This window comes from Hyperolius riggenbachi, chromosome 3 (genome assembly GCF_040937935.1).
Source record: "Hyperolius riggenbachi isolate aHypRig1 chromosome 3, aHypRig1.pri, whole genome shotgun sequence".
Classification (NCBI taxonomy): Eukaryota; Metazoa; Chordata; class Amphibia; order Anura; family Hyperoliidae; genus Hyperolius; species Hyperolius riggenbachi.
Window position 1 is genome coordinate 66940898 of NC_090648.1, and position 27385 is coordinate 66968282.

Below are 27385 nucleotides of genomic sequence, written 5' to 3' on the forward strand. Positions count from 1 at the left end.
CCCTACTGAGCATTTAGTCTGGCTTTACTCAGGAATCATAGCTGAATCATTATAGCAGAGCCCCAAGGGGGCAGGCTTGGGCTTGAAAAGACATCAGAGAAGACACTGCTATGATTCCTAAGCAAATCAAGACTGATGTGCAGTCTGGGATTTTATCAGGGCTGATAAGCAGGCTGAGCAGTGAAGAATGAAGCAGAGTAGGGTAGGTGGTTTCTCTAATGTTCCCACTGATATATATGGTAAAATACAAAAGGGTGCTTCGTCTCTGGTTCACTTTAAGAAGCACAAGCTTCACAAAAGGCACATGGGCACCACAATTTAAAGCCGCATATTCAGGCAGACTTGCGCTGCCATTTTTTTATTAGTGCACCATGACACGCGTTGATGTGTAACTTACGCCAGCTGTACATTGGATCGCAAGGTAGTTTTGTTGCATCCCAATGCATTGTGTTCGTGCGTCAGTTTCAATGCGATTTTAACACGTGGACGCATTTGGTGTGTAGCGGCCATAAAAGTGGTCACAACAAAATGATCTGATTTTACATCAATTTCATAAAACCAATCAGTTGCACAGTAAAATGTAAAGCTTTTTTTCTCTAATTCATTTCAGAAATCTGATCGAATTGATGTGTATTACATATCAAGATGCACTAATGTTAACAAATGGCAGTAATGCGATGTGTGCGCATGCGCCTTTTGTGAAGCTTGCACCTTTCAAGGGGCACGTGAGCATATATAGAGGGTAAATTGCCATCCAAAATTGATCAGATGAGCTTTGTACTGCATGCAATTTTTTTTTTTTTACCACTGCTGTAACATGACTCATTTGGTGTGTAAGGGGCAGGGTCCTTAAAGTGAATGGGAACCGCATTTAAAAAAAATGATACTTACCCAAGGAGAGGCAAGGCTCTGGGATCCTATAGAGCCTTCCGGCTCCTCTCCTGGTCCCCTCGTTCTAGTGCTGGCTCGCCCAGTAGCAGTATTTGACTAATTTAGCCCCGGGCGAAGGAGGCTTCAGAAGTCTTCACAGTGCCCGAGTGCTCCTGAAGAAGGGCGGCCCTATATTGTACCTGCGCAAGCACGCTCTCTTGCATGCTCACGCCTGTGCAGTATGGAGCCGCACGTCTTTGAGGACAGCTCCCGAAGACTTCCAAATACCCTTTCGGTGAGGGATTGAAGCGCAGGGAGCCAGCACAGGATAGTGAGCACCGAGAGGAGACTGAAGGCTCTATATGACCCAGAGCCTTCCCTCTCCTTAAAGGGACACTTAAGTAAAAAAAAAAAAAAAAATATGTTTTACTCACCTGGGGCTTCCAATAGCCCCCTGCAGCTGTCCGGTGCTCTAGCAGTCTCCCTCCGATCCTCCTGGCCCTGCCAGCAGCCACTTCCTGTTTCGGTGACAGGAGCTGACAGGCTGGGGACGCGAGTGATTCTTCGCGTTCCTGGCCACAATAGCGCCATCTATGCTGCTATAGCATATATCATATACCATATAGCAGCATAGAGGGTGCTAATGTGTCTGGGAACGTGAAGAATCACTCGCGTCCCCAGCCTGTCAGCTCCTGTCACCGACACAGGAAGTGTCTGCTGGCAGGGCCAGGAGGATCGGAGGGAGATGGCGAGGGCACCAGACAGCTGCAGGGGGCTATTGGAAGCCCCAGGTGAGTAAAACTCATTTTTTTTTTTACTTAAAGGGGAACTGAAGAGAGGTATATGGAGGCTGTCATGTTTATTTCCTTTTAATCAATACCAGTTGCCTGGCAGCCCTGCTGGTCTATTTCTCTGCAGTAGTATCTGATTAAAACCAGAAACAAGCATGCAGCGAGTCTTGTCAGATCAGACTTATAAGTCTGAACCACTGAAACACCTGATCTGCTGCATGCTTGTTCAGGGGCTATGGCTAATCGTATTAGAGGCAGAGGATCAGCAGGGCTGCCAGGCAACTGGTATTGTCTAAAAGGAAATAAACATGACAGCCTCCATATACCTCTCTTCAGTTCCCCTTTAAGTGTCCCTTTAAGTATTTGCTTTTTTTTTTAAACGCGATTCTCATTCACTTTAAAGGCTTCCCAAGGTGATGTGACATGATAGACATGTGTATGTATAGTGCCAAGCATACAAAACTGTGCTGTGTTCCTTTTTTCTGTGTCTGCCTGAAAGTTAAAATACACCTTATGTGAGTAATCTGTTAGCTGCCATATTTATTCCCTTTTGAATAATACCAGTTGCCTGGTAGTCCTGATCCTGTGTCTCTAATACTTTTATCCATAGACTGAACAAGCATACTGTATGGAGATCAGGTACTCTGACTCCAGATTTACTGGATTGGCTATATGCTTGTTCCAGGGTTTCGACTCAAACACCATGTATGCCAGATCAACAGGACTGCCAGGCAACTGGCATTGCGTACAAGGAAATAAATATGGCAGCCTGCATATCACTCACCTCAATTTCCCTTTAAACATCAGGTATGTAAGTGGCAGTTCCTGTCTGGGTCAGGACTGAGTCAGAATACAGTGTGAGCCGAACTTATAAGAAATTACAACTATAAAACACTTTCCTATCAGAAAATGGCCATTTTGTGGAGAGCATTCCAAAGGCTGTAAGAGTGATATTTAACATTTGTGCTATTTCTCTGCTTTGTTGCATGATGGGTGAAGGTGCGAACTAGGGTCAGTAGACCTGGGGGTATTAGGCCTCTTTTCCACGGACAATTGTACTGTGTGCTGTGTGCTCAGCAAGCAGTTACCAGGCAGCAGATACCAGGCAGCAGTTGTGAGAATTTGAGAGGCATTTTACTGCCTATCAACTGTCCATGGAAAAGAAGCCTTAAAGAGAAACTGGCCAAGAATTTAACTTTATCCCAATCAATAGCCGATACCCTACTTCCTGTGAGAAATCTATTCCTTTTCACAAACAGACCATCAGGGGGCGCTGTATGACTGATATTGTGGTGAAACCCCTCCCACAAGAAACTGAGTACTACTCCTGGCAGTTTCCTGTCTGTTAACCTTGCTGCATTGTGGGAAGTAGCTGTTTACAGCTGTTTCCAACTGCCAAAAAACCATGCAGCAGCTTCATCACCTGCCAGCAGTAAAAATGTCACCATGTAATAAATGTCAGAATGTAAATCAGGGATTTAAAAGATTTTACAATGGGCAAACCCTGACTAAATCATTTATACATAATTGTAAAAATGAAGGACTTCTTACATTATTTTCACTGGATTTCCTCTTTAAGGGTGCACACATCAAAGTTTGCTTGGCCAATTTTATCCACTTTAATATAGTATGTGGGGCAACAGATTGTGAATAATATGAGCAGATTGTGTAGGAAAAGCTCATCACATGGAAGTGGTAAACCAGACCAATGCACCCTTAGCCACTGAACAAGCATGCAGAGCAGGTGCTCTGAAGTCTGACCGGATTAGCTGTATGCTTGTTTCATGTGTGTGATTCAGACACTACTGCATCCAAACCTACCAGCAGGACTGCCAGGCAACTTGTATTTAAAAGGAAATCAATATGCCAGCCACATCTTAAGGCCGTTTCCACTAGCCACTGCACATCCTACGAGACGCGCAACAGCACTTCCTGTTGTGCGAGTACACAGCCAAATCCCGTAAGCCGTGCCATGCACTACTATGGGATTAGCTGCCAATGGCGCTGTAATGTCAGAATTGCTATAGCAAGCGACTGACGGCTGCAGCATTAGCCCCATAGCAGTTTCCCCTGCGCAATTTGCCTGCAGGGAAACTGCAGATTTGGCCCGAATTTTCGTACTAGTGGAAACGGGCCGTTATTTCAGGTTCCCTCTAATCTTTGTGGGTTCCACCCAAATAGAGGCTTGTTTGGTTCATTAACTGGAGTAGACATCCTGTCAAACTTATTGCAATGACAGGTGAAGCCATGCAAGTGTTCAGTATTGTGCAAATACAGCAAGCAAATGCATACAGCTTGAAAATAGACGGATCGACTCGCCATGACAGGTTTTGACTTTGCTTTCAAGCTACATGCATTTGCATAAACCTGCATAATTCAAGTACTTGCACCTCAATGACCTTCCCCAGTAACTATCACTTGCTGTGTGAGCAGATGCAGGATCACATTTGTACAGGCACCTATAAGTTTGCCTACTTGAAGTGGACCTGAACTTTTGCAAAGGACAGAAGTAAATCAGAAATGTACCCTGTATGATTTAGAAAGTTTAGCACCTGTCTAATTCTCCCCTCATCTGACCAATCACACTGATTTGAGCTCCGTTGTGTCAGCTCAGGAATATTCTTTGCATCACAGAGCAGCTAATTTGTAAACAGAATGTTAACTGTGTCTGCAGTGTCAACTTCCTGCTTTCATGGAAGCAGATTTATTGCAGGACTTGTATCAGCTGTAACAAAAAATGTTTTTCTTTGAAGGTTGTTATGCTGTTGCATATCTATGAGAGGAGAGGAAGTTCTGAGTTCAGGTCCACTTTAATGAAAAAAAGAACCAGACAAGGTTTTTGGACACAAAAATGTTTTCTTTTAATTAGAAATTTAACTTGACGTCTGTACATTCCAAAACATAACCCATACATACAATCTGGCAATGAGCCCTGCATCAATATAAATTAGAAAGCTTACAGCTTTGAAGCAGGGTGGACCGTGGTGGCAGATTTCACCACATCACAGGGTATAATGAGGGGCATGTGTTGGCAAGTTCATTTAACACTTGAGGTCAGATGTCTTTACATGGGTGACACATCTAGCATAGTAATAGTCATGTGTAGAACTAATGGAGAAGCATGTGGTTTGATCAGCTGATAGATTTGCAAAGCTCTGATTCGCTGTGATAACATCCTGCTTCAGGACACGATCATGACTAGCCAATCAAAGACTTGCATATCTATCACCTGCCCAAACTGATCACATGCTTCTCCACAAGTCTTCCTAAACATGACCATCACAAAGGACAATTACAGCCAAGTCTACCTGAGGCTGCAACTGCAGAGTGGAAGAAGCCATTCTATGCAGGGTCAGTTTAGCCTGGAACTGATCACATGAGGTATGACCACCTAAACACTCGTTTTGAGCTGGTGATCTCCAGTCTTATGATACAGGAACAAGACAAAATGGCCGCCTTGAGGTCCGTCCCTGAACTCCGCTCACTTCAGAACAGAGGCAACTTCTGCCATTAAAGCTTGACTCCCCTACAAACTACTTCAATTTGGACAGAACACTGATTGCGATTGGATACTGCGATGTGAATGAGGGATGGTGGAATGCGACAGTGTTTGGCAAAGTTTGACCAGGTGTTGTGACATTTGGTCAATGCACCTCACAAGCCCCACGGACGGGAGAGAAAGAGGAAGATGGGAGTGGTTTCAGAGATGGGGTCACAACTTAAATTAATCTCGGCTCTCCTGCAGACAATAGGGGCCAAGTGGTACTGCAGTCACTTACTGCAACAGAACTGGGGGAGGAGTCTAAGATCAGGAGAAGGAAACAAAAGTGTGGAAGGAACCAAGGAGAGAGGAGATGGGTGGAGGGAAAAGGGAAGATTGACAGATTATCTTCCGATACAGGGTTAAAACAAAAATTGTAAAAAATATATATAAATTTAGAGTCTCATAGAGACAGAACAATCCCATTTCCCCTCTCCTATCTAAGACACGAACGCCCAGGGAAGGGGAGAGCGCTGGCTGGGAGAGATTAGAAAGACCATCTTTAAAGCTCGTCTTTGTGAGGCGCCTCACTTTCCTCATCTTCCTCCTCTTCTTCCTTCTTTTCATCCTCTTCATCGTCGTCATCGTCATCCTCCTCCTCAGGCTCTTCAGCTGGCTCATCCTCTTTCCTCTTCTTGTCCTCTTCCTCCTGCTTCTTTCGTTCCTCTTCATCCTGCTGATCCTTCATCGTTTTCTCTGCATCCTGGAGTAAAAAACAGGAAGCGTTATTGTAGATCAGCAGCACACGGTGCATAGCGCCTACTAGAGTTCTCTCCTTGCATTACCACATCTGGAGGATCTGTGGTCATCTCACAATTACATGAACACTATCAAAGTTTAAAGGACACACATGGCGAAAATAAGCTAAAAACAAACGATTGTATCCATCTTCCTTCTCCTAAAAAGGACTGGAAAATATTCCAGTTTTATTTTATGTTTAAATCTAAGTTTTCAAGAGACTCTCGTCTCTAAAAACGTTTTTTTATTTCATAAATCTGTTTAATACTTTCCCTAACTAAACCACCACATCCCCGCCGCAGTACGCTATCTAAATCCCCCCAAACTCCCTGGGGGGCAATCCGGGCAGCGCTTCCGTGTGAGGCAGAGCTATGAGCCGCAGCTCTGCCTCACACGTGTCTGTCAGCCGCAGATCTCCACCTCTCCCCCGCCCCTCTGTCTTCCTTCGCTGAGAGGGGAGGGGGAGAGGCAGAGATCTGCCACTGACAGATGCGTGTGAGGCAGGGCTTTTACCCACCAAACCGTGCAGTTTACCCAAAAAAAAAAAATCTTCCTGTGCAATGTCATTTACTGTTTATGGAAGTGTTAGACAAAGCTTACTGAACTAGAAATCGCAAAACTAATCGCTGAAACCGCTTTCTGTACAGCAAAAAAAAAAAACCAAACTGGAAAACTCCAGCGTTCGCATTTAGCGATTTCTAGTGTGAATGGTCCCCTATGGATTACATTTTTAATGGTAGGAAAGTAGGTTTGAACTTAGTTTTTACTACTGTATCGAAACTGCAGAACTGGTCATTCCTCAAATTCCAGGCCCACTTGAGTTAAGATCCACTTCAGGGAGCAACTAAAGCAGCCATGTCAAACCGGTCCTACGAGGGCCTCACATTTTTGACACAGCTCAAATTGATGCATCTGAATCAGGAAAGGTGTGGTTCATTAGGGAAAAACATTCATCCATTTCTCAATCCATCCCAAATACTGGCATGGATCTGGCCCTCCAGGCCTGGAGTTCCACACCTGTGCACTAAAGATGTAGCCATTGTGCTCAGTCAGAACGCTTATCACCTTAAAGTGAACCTAAAGCCGATCAAAAAAAAAAAAAAAATGATCTTAACTCACCTGGGGCTTCCCTCAGCCCCCTGCTGCCGATCGGTGCCCTCGCAGCTCCGGTCCGATGCTTCTGGACCCACCGGCCACGACTCCCGGTTTCGCCGTGATCAGCCGACAGGCATGGGAACGCGAGTGATTGTTCGCGTTCCCAGCCTGTATATCACCCCCTATGCTGCTATTGCGGCCTGGAGGTCGCAATAGCAGCATAGGGGGCGATATACAGGCTGGGAACGCGAACAATCACTCGCGTTCCCATGCCTGTCGGCCGATGACGGCGAAACCGGAAGTGCTCGCCGGTGGGTCCTGGAGCGTCAGAGCGGAGCTGCGAGGGCACCGATCGGTAGCAGGGGGCTGAGGGAAGCCCCAGGTGAGTCAATCTCTTTATCGGCTTTAGGTTCACTTTAAGACTTATAGGACAACTGATCTGAGGATATGGAGGCACACATTTCCTTTTACCAAAGCATATTGCCTGGCTGCCCTGCTGATCCTTTGTCTCTAATACTTTAATGCTGGGCCTACACTGCTCGATGCCCGGCCCCCCTTATCATTCGAGCCGCTGATGGCTCGATTGATAATATCCGACGTGTCCGATCACCGCGGGGGATCGATTCCGAGCTCGATTCCCGCAGGTGGACAATAGCGGCGAATCGAGCGGGTGATAAGAAGCGCCGACGCTGACAAGCAGGAATCGATCTGCGCGCACACGAGTCGATCCGGCAGCTAATCGGCCGCCGGATCGACCCGTGTATGCCTAGCATTAGCCAAAGCCCCGAACTAGCACAGAGCAGATTAGGAGTTTGACATTTTGTCAGATCTGACTAGATTACCTGCATGCTTGTTTCTGGTGTAATTCAGACACTACTGCAGCCAAATAGATCAGCAGGGCTGCCAGGCAACTGGTATGGTTTAAAATGAAATATGGCATATTCTCACTTTAAGTTGTCCTTTAACAGTTAATTTCTGACAACACAATCCCTGAACTGTACAGTCTAAATATAACAAGTACAACATGATTGACACTTGCGAAGAGGCGTCAGGGAGAAGCAATTCCGGCTTGCATGCATATTTAATGCAGACTATACAGCTTGGAATTTTGCCAAATTCATCAGGCAGTTCATTTGATGACCCCAATTCCAAGCGGCACAATTTGCATGCAAGCTGGAATTAGCATCTCGCCGAGTATGTTCGAGCATTGTTGTGCTCAGGGTAACAGAGTGGCGCAGTAACAGGCCGTCTTCACATGTGAACAGACGAGCTCAGTGAGGTTAGTTCCTGTACGCACCTTTGTGGCTCCCCATGTCTTAGTGGCGTGCTCCTCCGCAAATTTCTCATCATCTGTAATCAGGAAGTTGTCAAAGATGGTGCCAGATTTCACCTGGAAGAGACAAGAGGATCATTAAACTTTACTGAATGAAAAATGGCCTTTATTTTACACCATTTCAAACCTTGTTTGCCCATTGTTAAAACTCAACCAGAATTACATTCTTAAAGGACACATCCCAGCACCTTAATAAAAAATCCACTTACCTGGGGCTTCCTCCAGCCCCTGCCAGACTTCCTGTGCCCTCGCAGCTTTACTCCCCGCCAGTGGCACGGGGGTCCCCTCCAGCCAAAGATGCCCACTGCGCCAGCAGCTCAGTCTCGCTGACATCCGGATTAATGCACAGTAGTTCTGCCCCTGCGCAGTACAGTCCGGATTACGTCAGTGCGATCTTTGGCATCTGCACTGAAGGGGACCGGAGCCATGACGAGGGCACAGGTCGGCTGCCAGGGGCTGGAGGAAGCCCCAGGTAAGTGGATTTTATTTTTATTGTGTCAGGACCTTCCCTTCAAAGAGGAACCGTAACCCAGGATTGAACTTCATTCCTATCAGTAGCTTATATCCCCTTTCCAACGAGAAATCTTTACCTTTTCTCAAACTGAACATTAGGGTCATCTTTATGGCTGATTGTTATGAAACCCCTCCCACAGTGTGATGTCATGACCTAGGTCCTAACATCCCACCGTGGGAGCCATTGCATTGTAGGAAATGATGGCCATTTCCAGCTGCCAAGCAACAAGTATCTCCCTCTGTGCATGTGTGGAAAAAAAAGCATTTAGCATATCACATCGTTAGGGGGTGTGGCTATAGATAATGGCAGTTGGAACTTTTTTCCATGTCTGCCAGTAGTAAAGATGACTTGCAAGCTCATTGTAGATCAATATGAAATTACATGGCAAATACTTCCTGAGCCCTCTTCTATTTTTAACTTTCACTAAAATTCTTTAATGTATTACAGGTGGTGATATCTTCACTGCTGGCAAGATGCATCACTGGAGGTTTGTTTTGTATTCCGAAGCAAGCATAAACACCTGGGCTCCCAGAACGCGTTGGAAGGAGAAGGCTACATAACTAGCCTGGGCCAGTGATTGAGTCTCCCTGAGCTACTTGGATTTTCTTTTGTATGTGTCCAAACCCCTATCCCATAAAGACATTTCAATCCCTGCCATGCACTGAGGAGGACCATCTAACAGGCTGTCTTGCATGTGGGGTTGTTGTGGCTCTGTAAAATGTATAAGCTATAGGCTTGCTATACACCAAAGTTCTGGATGCAAGCCTGGCTTCAGGGGTATAAAGAGATAATTTGTATATTCAGTACTGATGTATTGTGGATAATCACAATAACTCACTTAAAGCAGATTATCGCAAATATCTGTTGTAAGAGGGCAAATTACAATAAGCATAGCTTTATAGTAGGAGGGCTTTTTGGTCTCAGTCCTCTACTTTTCTAGTGGTTTTGTGTCACCCCTGAGCTGCTTGGGTATTCTATGATGAAACAATGTAGCATTGGGCATCCTGAATATTACTAGGTCATTATGGTACATCTATAAGGCTTCTGTTTAAGGCCTCTTGCACACTGCAAGCGATTCCGATTCCGCTTTTTAATCAGTTTTTACATCCGATTCAGATTCAGATTTGCAGTGTGCAGGGAGCAAACTGCAAATCGGAATCGGATGTAAAAACTGATTCAAAAGCGGAATCTAAATCGGAATCACTTGTAGTGTGCAAGAGGCTTAACTGTAGCTTTCTTCAAAGGCATGTATAGTTCATTTGCACCCAAGTGTATAAAAAACAAATTCAAAAGCTACACCTTTGACATATCACACCTTTGACATATCAATCCTACTCCATTTTACAAAATGTCGATTTGGGGCCTGAGAACACCAGCATTGTAGCAGATGTCTAGACAGAGGAGTTATGCACATGAAACCAAGGCAAGAATTCTGAAATTGCTGCAGATTTCTGTGTAAGGCGCAGATCTGAGGAAGCACCTTTCCCTTCAGAACCTCAGTCACAGATACTCCAGATACAGCAACCTGAGAAGTAGATGGATTAGCATTCAATAATGAAAACTTAATTGATTCCAATGAAGCATTAATCTCCTCTCTAAAGGATCTCAATGTATTCTGAACAGAGTGACCCGGCTCCTCCCTCATAACCCTCTCTATGCACAACTGACACGAGTCTTTGCATAGGGCAACATTAGCTTAACATTGCACAAAGGGCATCTCTTATAATTAGGAGGGAGCCTATGCTTATCTGCAGCAGCAGCCTCAGCAGATTTAGCAGCGGCCTCAGTTTTGGCCTGCAAACAAACAAAACCAACAAGGCATTTAACTCTGTACAGCTTTAGCACCTTTAGCCCAGAAAGAGAAGCCATTATCTCACCTTCTGGGCGGCCTGGTTGCTCTCAATCCTCTCAGCGTCTGACATGTCTCCAAACTTTCATGTCCAGCGCAGGACCAAACTCCCTCTGAGCAACAGTGCAAACAGGCCTGCGCAGCCTCCCTTTTAAAACATATCCGGCCTGCCACAATTGGATGAGGGGCGGACCGGAGGTTCAGAAGGAGTAATGAACCAGCTCTACAATTTGCTACATTCGGCATACCCGCCGGAAATTACGCATCCGGACGCGGCCAAGCGTCCTAATGGCCGCAATGCGCTCCACGCTGCACATGGCCGCTGGCTTACCTCCGTCCTGCTCCTCTGCCGCAAGGCCGCCAAGGGGAACCCACGCCTTCCACACTTGCTCTCCCTGGCAGCGGGAGAGAAAGGTAGGCAAACCCCAGTAAAGATCCAGCCTGGGGCGCATGGCCAGACTGCCTCAGTACCACAGTCTCAGCCACCCAGAAGGATCCACCTGCAGCCCAGCACACAGGCTTCACCCAGAGGGGAGATGCCGACCTGCCTGGACGCAGGAACAAACAGCACTGAGGGTGGACTAACCATGTGACTTTTTTATAGGGGAAGTGCTGTCTGTTCCTGTTCCTGGGAGGAGCAACGTCTCACCTTTGCCCTGAAGGATTGTGGGGAAAATAGTGTCTAAACTTCCGGAACCTGCTTACCTGCCACAAATCAAGTCCAATAGCGCCAAAGTCCTTGTAGAGGTACAGGGATGGATCTGAAGAGTATTCAGGGTTATCAATCTCTGGATGAATCCATTTTCCCTTGAAGTCAGGGTTGTCAATCTGACGGGGTTTCCATTCTCCCTGCAGGGGGAAAAGAAAAAAATGCAATTAAAACTGGATGTACACCCAGAATTGTACCACATGATCAGAGAATGGACCATCATGGGCCGCATTAGTTTGTACAATTCAGCATATCTACTTTGCATGCCGATAAAATAAAGGACTTCCTTGCAAATGGCAAAAGCACATTAAGTTTGATTTTATCCAATTTGGTATTCCTGACTAATGATCCATTATCAGAAGGTTTTGTGTTTAGGTTAACCTTCCCCCCACAAGCAAAGTAAAGAAACTTGACCAGTGGTTCGATTGCAATGGTCATGCGATTGCAGGCCACACTGATGGCCAATCACATAAGCTGCTACGGAGCACTGAAGCAGGTTGTGCATGGAGCACAACAACTGCAACAGTTGCCTCTGATCTTTATATCTTAGCAGTAGGAAGCTTGATTAACTATAGCTGTAAAGGATACCTTAGTGCTGGGCCGAGTCGGCAATGGACGCCCTTTCAGTGTGTGGGGAGATGCGCATAGGCTTACCACACCCCCGTGACCCGGTGTCCATCTCTGTTCGGCTGTAACCTGCCCGGGTTGACAAGCGCATTTTGCCCGCGGGAAAAAGCATGCACTCCCATGGTAAGACTTAGCTGACTCGTGGGGTCGCCTTCACCTTTTCTCTGCTTTTTCCTCCCTCCTAATAACCTTCGGAATGGCTGTTTGTTTGATAACAGCTCCAGGCTGGAGATTAATACTGAACTCGCTTGGTTTAACCACATCGCTAATTGTGTGAATTGACACATTTAGGAGCCTTTCTTACCTCCCAAGTCTATTTACCTCTAGTCTAATTGTAGTTTTCCATGCGCTAACAGCCTAAAGGTACTCATTAACTGTACAATTTGTTGCAAACGATCGTATCTTCACTAATAAAAAAAGAATTGTATTTAATCCACTGAAGAATCAAACTTTCAAATCTCCAGTTATGCAAAAAAAACAAACTATACGCCTGGCTCTTCAGATGATATCTTCTGCAATAGTGGTCTTTTGAGCTCTCCAAAGGACAGGAGAATAATGCTGCAAGTGTCGGGACAGCAGTATAAACTGAGTAGCTTAGCCAGTTCTCCTCGAGGGGTAGTAAAAGAAAAGCCAGATTACCTTGTATTCTGGGTTGGTGATGACTGGTGGCTCCCATTCTCCATCCATTTCCTCGTCCCAGTCCTCTGGCTTCACTGCATCTGGGTCAGGGATGTGTTCTGGCTTTTCCCAGTCCTGAAATACAACACACTTAGCAACTGTCTCTGAAATTCTGCAAACTGGCTTGGTGTGATTTGCCACTTTGCAATACTGAAAGCAGTTACTGAAAGTGGATGCTGCTGCCCTCTGCTGGACATCAGTGAGGTGACAAGTTGTGTGATGTGTTATATATATCGCACTGATCTCTTCCGCAGTGCTTTACAGCGTTTGATTCCCAGAAGCTCACCTCTGGTTTTGTGTCCTCGGGGTCATCAATCTTGGGGCGCTCATCCCAGTCATCGGGCTTCTTAGCTTCGGGATCCTTGATTTTCTTGGGTGGAAGGAAGTCCCAGTCCTCCTCCAGGTTGCCAGATTCCACCTTGCTGTTGTCAATCTTCACCTCATAGGTGTTATCGGGCCGCACAATCAAAGTATAGAGATGAGAGAAAACATCGTCCTGAGGAAGATAAGCTTATCTTAATGTTTTTATTTCACTTGCCAATATACCTTAAAAACCTCCAACCAGCCGACCCAAATTTTAGCCCAATTACCAAAATAACTCCTCCATATTTACCTTTGAGGGTCATGTGACCTAAGTAAACCACCAGAATCTAAGCCAGGGCTGGAATTAGACCTTCGAGGGCCCTTACTGTGGCCTGCGTTTGTCCTTACTGCCACCCCCCCCCCCCCCAAGATGTTGTTGCTGCACCTCAACTCCCAGGAGCTTGTCCCTCCAAGTCCACAAAGACAGCAGCACTGATCAAAGCCACTTTGGCTCTGATTTGGCTGCCCTGACTCCCACCTCCAACAAACCTCTTCACCATAGACAAGCCACTGAAGTCAGTAAACTTGAAAGACCGGTCATCACAGCCACACCACCTATAATCAAAGCTTGGGCGAATTGGTTCGCTCAATACACCACCTTCCCATAAATCCTGGCCACTACAATCTCCCAAACACTAGATATCCTACCAGACACCCCAGTGTGCTATAGCTGGAATTTCAGGGGTAGGAAGGATTGGGGCCCCACAGATAGCTGGGCAAGAGGGATGGAAAAAAAGAGCCCTTTAGCAATGAAAAAGATTAGTACCAATTACTGAAAATCAGATGTTCATTTAGAAGCAACCCATTGGCTTCTTACCCCCAAATCTTAAGGGAAGACCTCACAATCCTATAAACTGAGCAAACCTGACATTACATGAATGACTACCGTGAGAACTGCAGAATCAAACATACATGCACAAGGCATAAAACACCAGCTTTATATGGATGCACCACTTTTTTTCCATGCTTAGAGGGTCTTTTACAGTTTCTCTGCAATCCATGTCTTGATCCACTAGGTGACACTGTAGTGCCCCAATGCTGTACAGATGCAGTGTGTTAAAGAGACTCCGTAACAAAAATTGCATCCTGTTTATCATCCTACAAGTTCCAAAAGCTATTCTAATGTGTTCTGGCTTACTGCAGCACTTTCTACTATCACAGTCTCTAATAAATCAATGTATCTCTTGTCAGACTTGTCGGCCTGTGTCTGGAAGGCTGCCAAGTTCTTCAGTGTTGTGGTTCTGCTATAAACTCCCCCTTCCAGGCCCCTCTCTGCACACTGCTGTGTGTTTAGATTAGTGCAGCTTCTCTCTGCTCTATTATCTTTTACAAGCTGGATAAATCCTCCTCTGAGCTGGCTGGGCTTTCACATACTAAGGAATTACATACAGGCAGAGCTGTCTGCACTCTGCAGGAAGAAACAGCCTGACACTTCAGTGGAAGATAGCTGCAGGGGGAAAGAAACACAAATGATCTCTTGAGATTCAAAAGGAAGGCTGTATACAGCCTGCTTGTGTATGGATGTATTTTCTATGTGTGGACATACTGTACATCAACCTACTTCCTGTTTTTTTGGCCATTTTGTTTGTTTATAAAAAACTTTTTAAAACTGTTTTTAACCACTTAATGCGGCGGGGAGCGGCGAAATTGTGACAGAGGGTAATAGGAGATGTCCCCTAACGCACTGGTATGTTTACTTTTGTGCGATTTTAACACAGATTCTCTTTAAGACAAAATCTGACTGACATGTCTATGGAGGAAAGACCGCGCCTGTATCAACAGATGCTTCAATGGGTAATGTAAGGAGTAGAATGGATGGCCACCAGCTGTTGCTTTCATTAAGCTGTGACCCAGAACATGATCACTCTAGATCACTGCTGTCTCAATGGGTAGGCTGTGTAACACCGGGTGCCACCCTGGTCTTGATTCTCGGCAGAGATGGCCTTGACATGCTGCCTGGGCTGAAAACAGTCTAGCGTTTAGCATCAAATATAACATACTGGTATAAGTCAAACTTGGCTTATCTGGAATCCTGAGAAAGTATAACATGAACTAGAAAACAGGCTGCACAAATTGGGAACAAACATTTCGGGCACCCAAATATCGTTTAGGCCTCAAACCCACTAGCAGCCTTTTCTAAGCGTTAGTGATTTGAAAAACCTCTTGCTAATGCAATGATCTGAAAATCAGGAGCCAAGTCTGCTCATTTGGATCTAACCAATTCCCACCCAAACACCATTCCTCCCATCAGGAATACAGGCACCAAGTCCGGCCCCCTCACTTACTTTGCAGCGGATGTCTTTGTTGATCTGCAGGTTCTTGCCCTTGTAGTGGAAGATAACATGAACCTTCTTGGTTGGTGGCCCACAAATGTCAGGACCTGATAGAGACAAAGGAGGGATGACCGAAGTCTGTTAGTACTGGAGACCATTAAGGTGAAAAAGACCCCAAAAGACTCATTCACATCAGTGAACACTACTGATTCATTCAAGACAATGGAAGGAATTGCAGTGGGTCTTTGCTAGCAGATAAGGGAGAATTAAGGGGCCCATACACTCAGCCGATTTTCTGGCCGACCGATCGATCGTTTGCAAATCGGTTGGCCAATCGACCGATCGCCGATTTCAATCGATTTCGATGGATTTCCATCGAACTGGCAGGGTGGAAAATTTAGGTCGATCTGATGAGATTGCTTATCAGTTTGCATTGGCCTTAATGGAAATCTGATGGCAAAAAAATGCCATCAGATCGAATTTCAATAGATTTCAAACTGAAATTATTGGAATTCTATCCTGGTAAAAAATGTTCTAAAAACGCATCAGATAGATCATCATATGCATTTCTTATCTATCTTCTGCCAATCTGAGGAGTGTATGGGCACCTTTAGACAGACTTCTCTCTAAATACAAACAGGGAGTTTCTCTGTGTTTTCCCTTCTCTCCTGTGGAAGCATTTAGGTCCTCTAATGCCACAGGTCACACAGACACACCTTCCTTCCATTCACCTTTTATACTAAACACCCACCTTCACTGACTGAAGCAGTGATATTATCCCCCACATCTCCACTGACTGCAGCAGTAGTGAGAGTGACACAAACACACACACATATTGTCTCTCCACATCTCCACTGACTGCAGCAGTAGTGCGATTGTCTCTCCACATCTCCACTGACTGCAGCAGTAGTGCGATTGTCTCTCCACATCTCCACTGACTGCAGCAGTAGTGCGATTGTCTCTCCACATCTCCACTGACTGCAGCAGTAGTGCGATTGTCTCTCCACATCTCCACTGACTGCAGCAGTAGTGCGATTGTCTCTCCACATCTCCACTGACTGCAGCAGTAGTGCGATTGTACACACACACACACAACAGAGGTATTGTCTGTCCACATCTTCACTGACTGCAGCAGTAGTGAGAGACACACACAGCAGTGGTATTGTCTCTCCACATCTCCACTGACTGCAGCAGTGATATTATCCCCCACATCTCCACTGACTGCAGTAGTGAGATTGACAGACACACACACACAGCAGTGGTATTGTCTCTCCACATCTCCACTGACTGCAGCAGTAGTGCGATTGTCTCTCCACATCTCCACTGACTGCAGCAGTAGTGCGATTGTCTCTCCACATCTCCACTGACTGCAGCAGTAGTGCGATTGTACACACACACACACACGGTATTGTCTGTCCACATCTTCACTGACTGCAGCAGTAGTGCGATTGTACACACACACACACACACACCAGAGGTATTGTCTGTCCACATCTTCACTGACTGCAGCAGTAGTGAGAGACACACACAGCAGTGGTATTGTCTCTCCACATCCCCACTGACTGCAGCAGTAGTGAGAGACACACACAGCAGTGGTATTGTCTCTCCTCCTCCCCACTGACTGCAGCAGTAGTGAGATTGTCCTCCCCACTGACTGCAGCAGTAGTGAGATTGTCCTCCCCACTGACTGCAGCAGTAGTGAGATTGTCCTCCCCACTGACTGCAGCAGTAGTGAGATTGTCCTCCCCACTGACTGCAGCAGTAGTGAGATTGTCCTCCCCACTGACTGCAGCAGTAGTGAGATTGTCCTCCCCACTGACTGCAGCAGTAGTGAGATTGTCCTCCCCACTGACTGCAGCAGTAGTGAGATTGTCCTCCCCACTGACTGCAGCAGTAGTGAGATTGTCCTCCCCACTGACTGCAGCAGTAGTGAGATTGTCCTCCCCACTGACTGCAGCAGTAGTGAGATTGTCCTCCCCACTGACTGCAGCAGTAGTGAGATTGTCCTCCCCACTGACTGCAGCAGTAGTGAGATTGTCCTCCCCACTGACTGCAGCAGTAGTGAGATTGTCCTCCCCACTGACTGCAGCAGTAGTGAGATTGTCCTCCCCACTGACTGCAGCAGTAGTGAGATTGTCCTCCCCACTGACTGCAGCAGTAGTGAGATTGTCCTCCCCACTGACTGCAGCAGTAGTGAGATTGTCCTCCCCACTGACTGCAGCAGTAGTGAGATTGTCCTCCCCACTGACTGCAGCAGTAGTGAGATTGTCCTCCCCACTGACTGCAGCAGTAGTGAGATTGTCTCACCCCCCACACACACTACTGCAGCAATGGTATTGTCTCGCCACATCTTCACTGACTGCAGCAGTAGTGAGAGTCCTCACTGACTGCAGCAGTAGTGAGATTGTCCCTCCCCCCCCCCCCCCCCCCACAACTCTACTGAATGATGCAGAGAGATTGTCCCTAATGAAAGATGGTGAAAGCAGTGAATTTCCAGGAAAATTGGGCAGTTTGCATGTTCAGACCATTCACTCACCAAACATGATGTTGTACTGGGACTCTCCGTGCATGTCAGTCTGCTCCAGGGTGCTGGGGAATAGCTTCACATAGCCACCACCACAGTCAATGTTCTGCTCATGTTTCACAGAGAACTGCACCACAAGAGGCTTGTCCTTGTTGGAGAAAGCTGGGAACTTGGCAGAGTGGGCATAGAAATGGGCATCCTGGCTGGTCTGGAGGCCTGTGAAGAAAGATTGAGTGCAAGAACGATCAGAACAGACATGCACAAGAACTTCTGCAACCTCTTATGGACTAGCTGGTGCTCTAGCCTGGAGTGGTTGATGAAATAGAAAAGGGGCTCTTTACCAGCGCAGCTGGAGAGGTTTGCCCACAGGAAAGCATGGTCAGTGTTGAAGAGTAAGCTTATGCTTTTCCTGCACATTGGTGAAAAGACCAGGCTGTGGAGTCGGAGCAATTTTTGGGTACCTGGAGTCGGTTTCATAACCTGAGGAAGTCTATTTTTGTACCAACTGTGCAGTCCTGGTTAAGTAGTAGACTAACGAGTCTCAGGTTCCATTAACTGAGGAGTCAAATTATTTTTATACCAACTCCACAGCCCTGGAAAAGACTAGGGATTGGGGGGAGTTGACTCACTTCAGCAAAAATAGGCTTAAAATAGCCAGAACTCCCAATGAAATACCACCAAAACTACCCAAGTACCAAATTAACAGCTGCAAAGCCAACACTTCAGTAAAGTATTGTGCAGAGATTCTACAACAGTCAACAACCTTAACCCCATGTCAGCATAGGCTTCAGGTCATCTCCATGCTGGATTAAAAGGGATCTCAGCAGAAAAAACATGTCAAACAAACCATCTTCCTAGGCAGTTTTGTAAGTGGTGGGTGCTGGGGAAGGGGGGGCAGTGAGCATTTAATCTTCGAGGGGCAGCTCCCCATCTGTATGCAGTCCATCTGGATTCTGCTCCAAGTGCCAATGGTGATGTCACGTGGTCTTGGCCACTGCAATGCATTGGTGGACGGATTTAGTCTGTCCACCAATGCAATTACATCTCCTGGCATGCACTGGTGGCCAGGGCTGTGCGACATCACCACACACCATCAGTGGTACCAACTGGGAAAATCAAGATGGAAGACCATGTACAGAGGCTATGGTGAGGGAGAACTAATCAGCTTTAATCAACACTGCTGCATGCCAACAGCACTAGGAGGACAACACTTACCCAAGTCTTTCTTCTCGTCCCCGTAGAACTTGCCCGCACTCAGCTTAAACTGGCCGAAGTCTGGCTTGTGCTTAGACTGTATCCAGCGTTCTTTCCAGCCATCTACAAATAATGGAATAATCTTCATTAGCGTGAAACATCCCAGCAATGCAGAGCAGCTAATGCAATCCTTGTGTGTCTGAAACCCGACCCCTGGCTTGAGTGTAATGAGGCCTTTCTAGAGCAGCGGTCTGTCACTGGTATTGTTTAAAGAGCCTGAAGGACATTACTGGTAAGAGAATGGAGCATGTAAGTATGCCACACACAACAATCAATTCTACTTTCAGTTATGGGAGGTGGACTTGTGTCAAGGTGCGTTCACACCTTTGATGGATGTTTGTTGGGGATCGGGACCCGATCCCCTTGGGTGACATCACTGGGCACAGATGTGTCAGCTGTTTAGTTTCTGATGAACTATTGCTATGAGGGGAGGTAGAGAGGGACAACAGAATGGCGTGTCACATGGCAAATCCTCCCTCACTGTCGGCAAGTTGATCCGCTGGGTGGATGATTTTGCGGGTAGGAGGTCACGAGCCTGTACACGCCTGATCAGCTGAGGTGGTTATCAGCCACCTCAGCAGACTTAAGCCAAGCGTGTGTACGAGCCTTTAGAGAAAGTGTGTTTTTCCACAATGGAGTAAAAATCAAACTTGTCAGGAAGTTTGTTGTCATGCATGTCCTCTGAACTAGAACCCAGACTTCGGTTACGATATTTTTTCCAACTATTGATTAAAGGACACCTGAACAATGAGGGATGGGTAGGCTGCCATAAGCATTTCCTTTTAAATGGTGTCTGTAGGGAGAAAAAAGTGCCCAAAAGGTACTCCCCTCAGGGTCCTTCAGAGACTCACTGTCATCCGCCACTGGCTGCAGCAATGGGCTTCCGAGCAGGAAGCCATTCGAATTTTTAATTAAAATGAGGCTTAACTAATGCAGGTGTGAGCACAGGAGACAGGTGGTTACTTACCCAGAAGTCCGTTGGCTTCTATGAGTCTCATTACACTCGCACGAGAACTATGGGACACATTAAGACTACCGCACTTCCTGCTTCCGGCTTGGAGGATATGTGGTAGTAAATCTTGGAACGCGTCCCACAGGTAGACTTCTGGGTAAGTAACCCCCTGTCTACCGCGCTCACGCGCATTCATTAAGCCTCTAATTACAGATTCGAATGGCTTCCTACTTGGCTGGGCTGTTCCATCACTGCAACCCCCCATTCCCCCCCCAAAAAAAGCACCGGTGACAAGGGTTTGTCAACTGCTTGTGCATTTGTAGTAGCATGGACCTGTTCAGAATTTGGTGGGAAAAGCCAAGCCTGGCTCCGCCTTTTCCACTGAAGCCCAAGCGAGTCAGTGCTACTGCGCAGTGCAGCGACGCCTCCACACTCTTCAGGGTTCTCAGTGCTGGAACAGCCTGGCAGAGCAGAAAAGCCTCTGGGAGACCCAGAAGAGTCCCCTTCCCAAAGTACCTAAATTGTGGGATTGGAAATCTCACAGGATTGCTACCAGGCATGCCCAAATTCCCACCCGATGCCAAATGCAGCCCACTGAGCTTCTCCTTGTACCCCCCCCCCCCCCCTCCATGCAGCCTGCATGACATGGCTGCGAACCTGCAGGTCAACAGAGACCACTGTAGCAGTAACTGATTAGCACCTGCCACTGTGCTAGCTGCATAAACGGGTTATTTCCAGTGGCAAAATGTAACAGGCACAGTGTACCTAACAGCAATCAGCAAAAGTGGTGTTAAAATGTTGCTTGTTTTCCTCCCTTGCACTCAACTGTGATGCGACCCTTGCCTTGAAAAGTTTGGACATCACTGCTTTAAACAAAACTGGTTGTCCGTCTTACTGCTGATCTCTGGCTGCAGTAGTGTCAGCATGCTTGTTTCAGGTGTGATTCAGCTAATCCAGTCAGACTCCAGTCAAACATGTGATCTGCATGCTTGTTCACTAAAAGTATTAAGAGGCAGCAGATCAGCAGGAGAGCCAGGCAACTTACATTGATTAAAGAGAAATATGTCAGCTTCTATATTCCTCAGTTCAGGCTTAGCAATAAGATTATTAACTGCGCATTACATGTGCATTGAAACCAGCTCAAACCTGAATAGGTTCATTACTCAGGCAGGGAGGCTGCAGTGTTACTAAGGTAGCAGCCATGCTTTCTCTTTCACTACGTGCTGATGGGAGAGGGGGGGGCTGAGGGTGAAGCAATAAAGCACCCTCCCCCTTCAGCTTCCAGAAGATTCAACACAGCCTCATACAGCTGCATGAAGGATGAATCAGGAACTGGGAGGAACGGCTGCATCGGTTCAGAAATAGTCACTCAGCCGGTCAGGCCAACGGCAAATGCAGCACAGAGAACAGACGGCAGTGAGAAAACTAAACCTGCAAATCCATTTAATTCGATAGGTGCAGCAGGACAGATTCTGATTGGTTAACTGAGCAGCTGTATGCAAAACATAAGAGCAAGGCTAACAAAAAAATGTCTATAGCAACAGCAATACAGTTCCCGCCCCTTTAGCCCCTAGAAACCAGGTAATTTGTTTAGGTGGGGAGACACCAGTCAGCCTTGTGAGAGACTTTCTTAAAGGATGAAATATGTAAATGTGGGAGTATGGCACACCCATCCTGAGGGATGAGAAAGCAGGGCTGTGTCACCTGGGCCATTGAGCTCTATTCAGACGCAGCTAAGCATGTCCATCCGGTTTCTACAAGGAAGTCAGATGTTCGCGTTGGATATGCTGTCTAATGCTGGCTTTATATGCCGAATAGAATCTTCAGACTACATATTCCGGAGCAAGTGATCTGTATATTTATATACGGGATGTGCCGTTTCAATACTAGGTGATGTTAACATGCAGGTAAGAGCAAATCGATTCTACATGACAAAGCAAACGTATGGCTCAAGGTGGAAGTCTCTAGAACAGCAGTATGATGTATGGTTACCAAAGCAACCAAAGGCAGGGCGACAAGCCACTCCCCTAGACAAGCTAATAGAGACAAACACCGCACGCCTATAAACTAGCTAGGTATAGGCTAAGACTTGTAGTTCATTCACTTGTAGGTTTCTCTAGCGAGTTCAGAACTGCAGTGTTCAGGGTATTCGAACCATTAACAGATTAAAAATTAGGGCCGTTTCACACCTTGGGCTTGCCGATCGGGGACGATCATGCGGCGATTATCGTTCCCAGAATGAGAATTGAAAAATGCAATCGCTAGAAAAATCACAACTGCAAAGCGTTAGCAATTGCTATTTTTTGGGGGTGAAATGGCTCTTAAGGGACCCATACACTGGTCGATTTCAGCCATAGGTCGATCCTATAGAATTGATCGATCAGAAATCTGTTCTATCAAATTCCTTATTCGATCGATTTGTGGACTATTTTGATCAAATTGATCTGACAGGATGGAAAATCTAGGTTGATCTGCTGCTGGCAGCAGATCGTTGGCCCATAGAGTTGCATTGGACCTAATGGTGAAATAATGCATTTAATGCATTTAGATTATTCTGAAATCTATTGGAAATCTGTTCCTAGTGTGTGGCACATATCAGATTCCTGTCAGATTGGACTTAACAGGCATCTGACAGAATTCTATCTGATGGTCGAACCTGCTGCAAATCTATAAGTGTATGGCCACCTTTAGCATGAATTCTGACTACAGGGTGCTTATTACTTCACAAAAACTTGATATCACCTGGACTGAACCAGAACTTCACATGTGACCAGCCAGATTTGGAAGGCTGAACATGGATTTTCCTTGTCAGGAAATCAGACATCCCTTCTGATAGCCACAGATCTCATCTGGCCATAACATGCAAATGTAAACTTCAAACAAACTGTCAATGAACCACAGTGCTCAGCATGCTGGATAGTGGAAAGCAAGCCACAGTGCTCACTGATCAGCATGCTGGATTGTGCAAAGCCGGCTAAATTCAGTCATTTCAGACAAGCGTCCAATAAACACTTCCTACTGGCACCAGAGTTGCCCCCAAACATGCAAATCAGCACACGCATAAGTAACCAATAGGGAACCTGAATGAAGCGTTCAGTCTGTTCCATTGGACATCTAAGTGAGGATGTCAAGGTCGTTCCTCTACATGTCAAACAAGGCTGTGGAGTCTGAATACTTTTGGGTACCTGGAGCCAGTGGTTTTATAAACGGAGGAGTCAGATTTTTGTACCAGCTCCACAGCCCTGATGGCAAAGGTTAAATAAACTAATGTGACAGCAGTTCATTAGCATCACGTCCCTTTATGACCTGCATATCCAAAATCCTTATTTTGTCATTACAAACCCTGGATCATACAAAGCTTGTACAAGTCCAATGGGATAGACTTCCTAGTCTAGATTGGCGATCGCTGCAAAACTAAACCATTCTCTAGCTAAAAGTGATTATAAAAGGTTGAGTGATACAGCAATGAATTGGCACATGACTAAAAACCAAAGCAGCAATTACCAACATCCCTGCTAAAGTCCTAGGAGACCAGCAATTTCACAGGTTACACTCAACACATCCTGTGATTACACTGGGGATGTGTAAACAGGGAAAGAGAAGATGTAGCACAACTAAGGTCCAAAAACAAAAGAAAGCTATGGTAGCAGCATTTTCAGCCACAACATAACCCATCCATCACAACTAAGCAAAACATGTCTGGCCAAACAGGGATCTGCTTCTGTTTTTAACATAATGATTGTTGATCATAAGTGAGCTTTTCTACTGACCAATCAGAGCCAACCTGCGAACAAAGATGGCCAATGAACTGGACATGTTGCTCAACACTGATTGGTCAATTGTTTGCACATGTGACATGTCAGGGCCAAATGTGCCTTGAGCCAGAACCTATACACATTGGTCAGAAAACCCATGGAGGAGTTGTACAAGGTTTCAGCATTTCCAACAGATAAGATTGGGTAATCAAGTGACCACCCACAGATCTGCTCGTGTACCAGGCCTTAAGCTAGGATGACAGCTGTTCAAAAACCCAGCAATTAGAGATCGACAGTCACTTGGATGCTGTACATGCAAATGACTGGGGAACTGCACATAAGCAGATAGCCCGTGATTGTCAGCAGTTATGCAACCTCACGGACATCAACCCATGACATGTCACTTCTGGTGAGCCATTACTGTCAGTTCAGATAGCATATGATACAGTACTAAGTGCCGCACCACTTCCATCTCTGTGCTCTTAATCAGTGGGCAGTAATTATGCATGCAAGCTTGCAATACCCGTTTACTGTGCAGCACTGCATAATGCTTGCATTACTGCAATACCTTTTAATCTGGTAAACCCAACTAGCCACAGTGAGTATGAGCTGCTACTTAATGTAAATTTGGTACTTATCCGTTAGCCGGGCGCATCCTGTAGGTGGCGACAAAACTCCACCAGAGTGCTATCTTTCCCTACTATCCATGGTGGCCTGGAGGGGGAATAGTAATTAGCGCCACCTGCCGGATGCGCCCGGTTAACGGATAAGTACCGTAAATTTTTGCTCTACAGGAAGCAAAAGGACACTAGTCTACTTTATGCTGGGTACACCATGCATTTTCCGACTCAATCCACGGGTCGATTCAACTATTTCCGGCATGCTCGATTTGGGCTTCGATCGTTTCTGCCGTCGATTTTGCATACTTACCATGTGTACCCAGCATAAGAGACTCAGCAGAAACCCTTATAGGGATTATCCAATCACAGCATCCTCTATAGCAGTGTTTCTCAACATGTAATGGGTATGTACTCCTTTTGAAAGCCTGTGCTGGCCAAGTACCCCCTGATATGGTAAAAACTATCTAAAGTGCCCCTTGATACAGATACATAGTACTGTACTTGATAATTGTTTCTAAACAGTTTCCAAGCATTTGCTATTGTTTTAATTAGCTGAAACACTGGGTGGCTGGATAGTGTAATGGGTAAGGGCTGGAGACCAGGGTTCGAATCTTGGCTCTGCCTGTTCAGTAAGCCAGCACCTATTCAGCAGGAGACCTTAGGCAAGTCTCCCTAACACTGCTACTGCCTATAGAGCGTGCCCTAGTGGCTGCAGCTCTGGCGCTTTGAGTCTGCCAGGAGAAAAGCGCTATATAAGTGTTTGTCTTTGTCTTTTAGTCTTTAAATAGGATGTTTTCTAAAACCATAAATTATTAAAAATTCATCAAGCCCAAGTACCCCCTGGACCCACCAGAAGTACCCCCTGGGGTGCACGTACCGCATGTTGAGCACCTAGGCTCTTTAGTATGAAGTTTTTTGATTGGCTGACATCTATAAACATCTGGTACACACGATGCAACTTCCCAGATTGTGTTGAATCGTTAGTATCCCACAAGTCCGGTATACTCCTGATCGATATAAGGTTCAATTTTGTGCAGTAATCTGAAAATGTATCCCGTTATCCATCGGAGCCCAATGGACTTATCGGAAATTAATGATCTAACCCGTTGATCTGCCATAGTGTGTATTAGTCCTAAAAGTTCGAGAGCGTGCCATACATCCAATCACGCTAGTGGAATTTCCCTATGACTAGCACCAGCTAGAGTCCCCAGGGAGGGACCAAACTTTGCATGAGGCTGATGAGATGGTTTCACTTTACACCTCTAACTAAACTTACCTTCACTATCATAAACGCTAGATTGCCCAACTCACATATCCTTTTCTCTACTCCTCCAATGCTCCAGGCTGCAAATCTACCAGCTTCCATTAGACATCTGAATAGCAAAGCTTTGCTTTTAAACCACTGCCTCTGTCCCTGTAACATTTCTGACCTCTAACACCTTTAACAACTAATAACCAAGTAAGGTCGTCCTCTAGCATAAAAGTCTTACCATGCAAAGTCCCAAGCTTTACAACGGCTGTCCCTGCACTCACCTCTGACAGGCTAAAATAGACCCCTCAAAGTTCTCATACCCAAAAAGGCTTAATCATCACCAATTACAGAAGTCACTGCTTCATTTACCTTACCTATTGTGTAATAAGCCCCCACCCACCTTAGAAAAGGACCTTGTTCAGTTCTCACCAAGTTAATGCTTAGTTGCTGATAAGCTTATTGCCAGCTACACACCATGCAATTTGATTGGTTTTTCTGATCACATGTACAAAATCAATCAGCTTTCAGACACTACTAAGTTAACTGAATCTGACAGGAATTAGCATGGTGTGTTACAGGCATAGAGTTCAGCCTTCACAATTCCGTAGAACAAGTTCAGAATACTTTTGATTAATCTGATCAGCCTCATGCAAAGCTCCAGTAAAACCTCCACTAATTCATATCCGTAGAGTAAAAAGAAAAAAGGACACTGAATTTTAAAAAAATATCAGATCTAACACATTTTATGGTTATGAAGGCAGACTGGTCCTCTTCATGCCTCATGCAGCACAATATAACACATAGGAGTTGTATAAATGATATAAGTCATGGAGGCTGCACAAAAGGCATCTGATATGCACAGATCATGCAGCCACACAAGCACTACATGTTCCAGCAAGCCCTAGCAGCATGCAGGCTGGGATCTGCAGCTAGTACAGCGCCCCCATGCTCCAGCAGCGCAGCTGTCTGCCAGGCAGTCCCCAGAGACCCCCATCTAGGGATGTCACCCTGCACACTCCTCCCCGCCCCCCCTCATACCTCCATCACTGAATTCATCCTGGAAGTGGATGGTAGGGTCAGCGACACACAGGGCCACCAGTACCGGGAGGACAAGGAGGACGATACGGGCCATGGCTACACCCCCGAGACACCTTCACCAGCAGCGCTTAGGATCCACTGAGCACCCAGCGCCGGCCGCCCATCGCTATTATATGCCCTCCCCGATCCCGCCCTCTCGTCCGTCCGCCATTGGCCGCTCCCACTCCGGTGTCTGCTCTTCATTGGCCCTCGAGTTCTGCCATTCAAGGCACACAGATGGCTGCTTGTCATTGGCCAGGATCGCGGCCAATGAGAGATCACCACGCAGGGGCCTCCTACTAGTCGTCAGGTGGTTGGCTGCTGGATGAGGCTGCGGATAAGTCACGTGGTGCCGGGTAAGTCTGAAACCTACCACGTGATTTTCTTCCGGCTGTGGGTGTGGCCTTTGCTGCCTCTTCCCATTGCATGGCTGTGTCTTTGGACTGTGTGTGGATGGTGCATAGGAAGAGTCAGGTGACCACGCCCTGCGCATCCTCCAATGTCTGCTGGACACATGACTGCTCTGCCAGCCACATTTCATTCATTACAATTTTACTGTATCTGCATAAC

General features: G+C 46.2%; 1 protein-coding gene across 1 annotated transcript; it reads right to left on the reverse strand.

The window, feature by feature from the left end:
- Positions 1 to 4497: 4497 nt before the first annotated feature.
- CALR (calreticulin) lies at positions 4498 to 26930 on the reverse strand. Its single transcript, XM_068274300.1, has 9 exons — positions 26777 to 26930; positions 19121 to 19222; positions 17918 to 18121; positions 15394 to 15488; positions 13032 to 13241; positions 12707 to 12820; positions 11437 to 11580; positions 8333 to 8425; positions 4498 to 5905 (listed from the first exon to the last, which is right to left on the reverse strand). The coding sequence occupies exons 1-9, from the start codon at positions 26868 to 26870 to the stop codon at positions 5705 to 5707; spliced, it is 1257 nt and encodes a 418-aa protein (XP_068130401.1). The 5' UTR covers positions 26871 to 26930; the 3' UTR covers positions 4498 to 5704.
- Between the last annotated feature and the right edge of the window lie 455 nt (positions 26931 to 27385).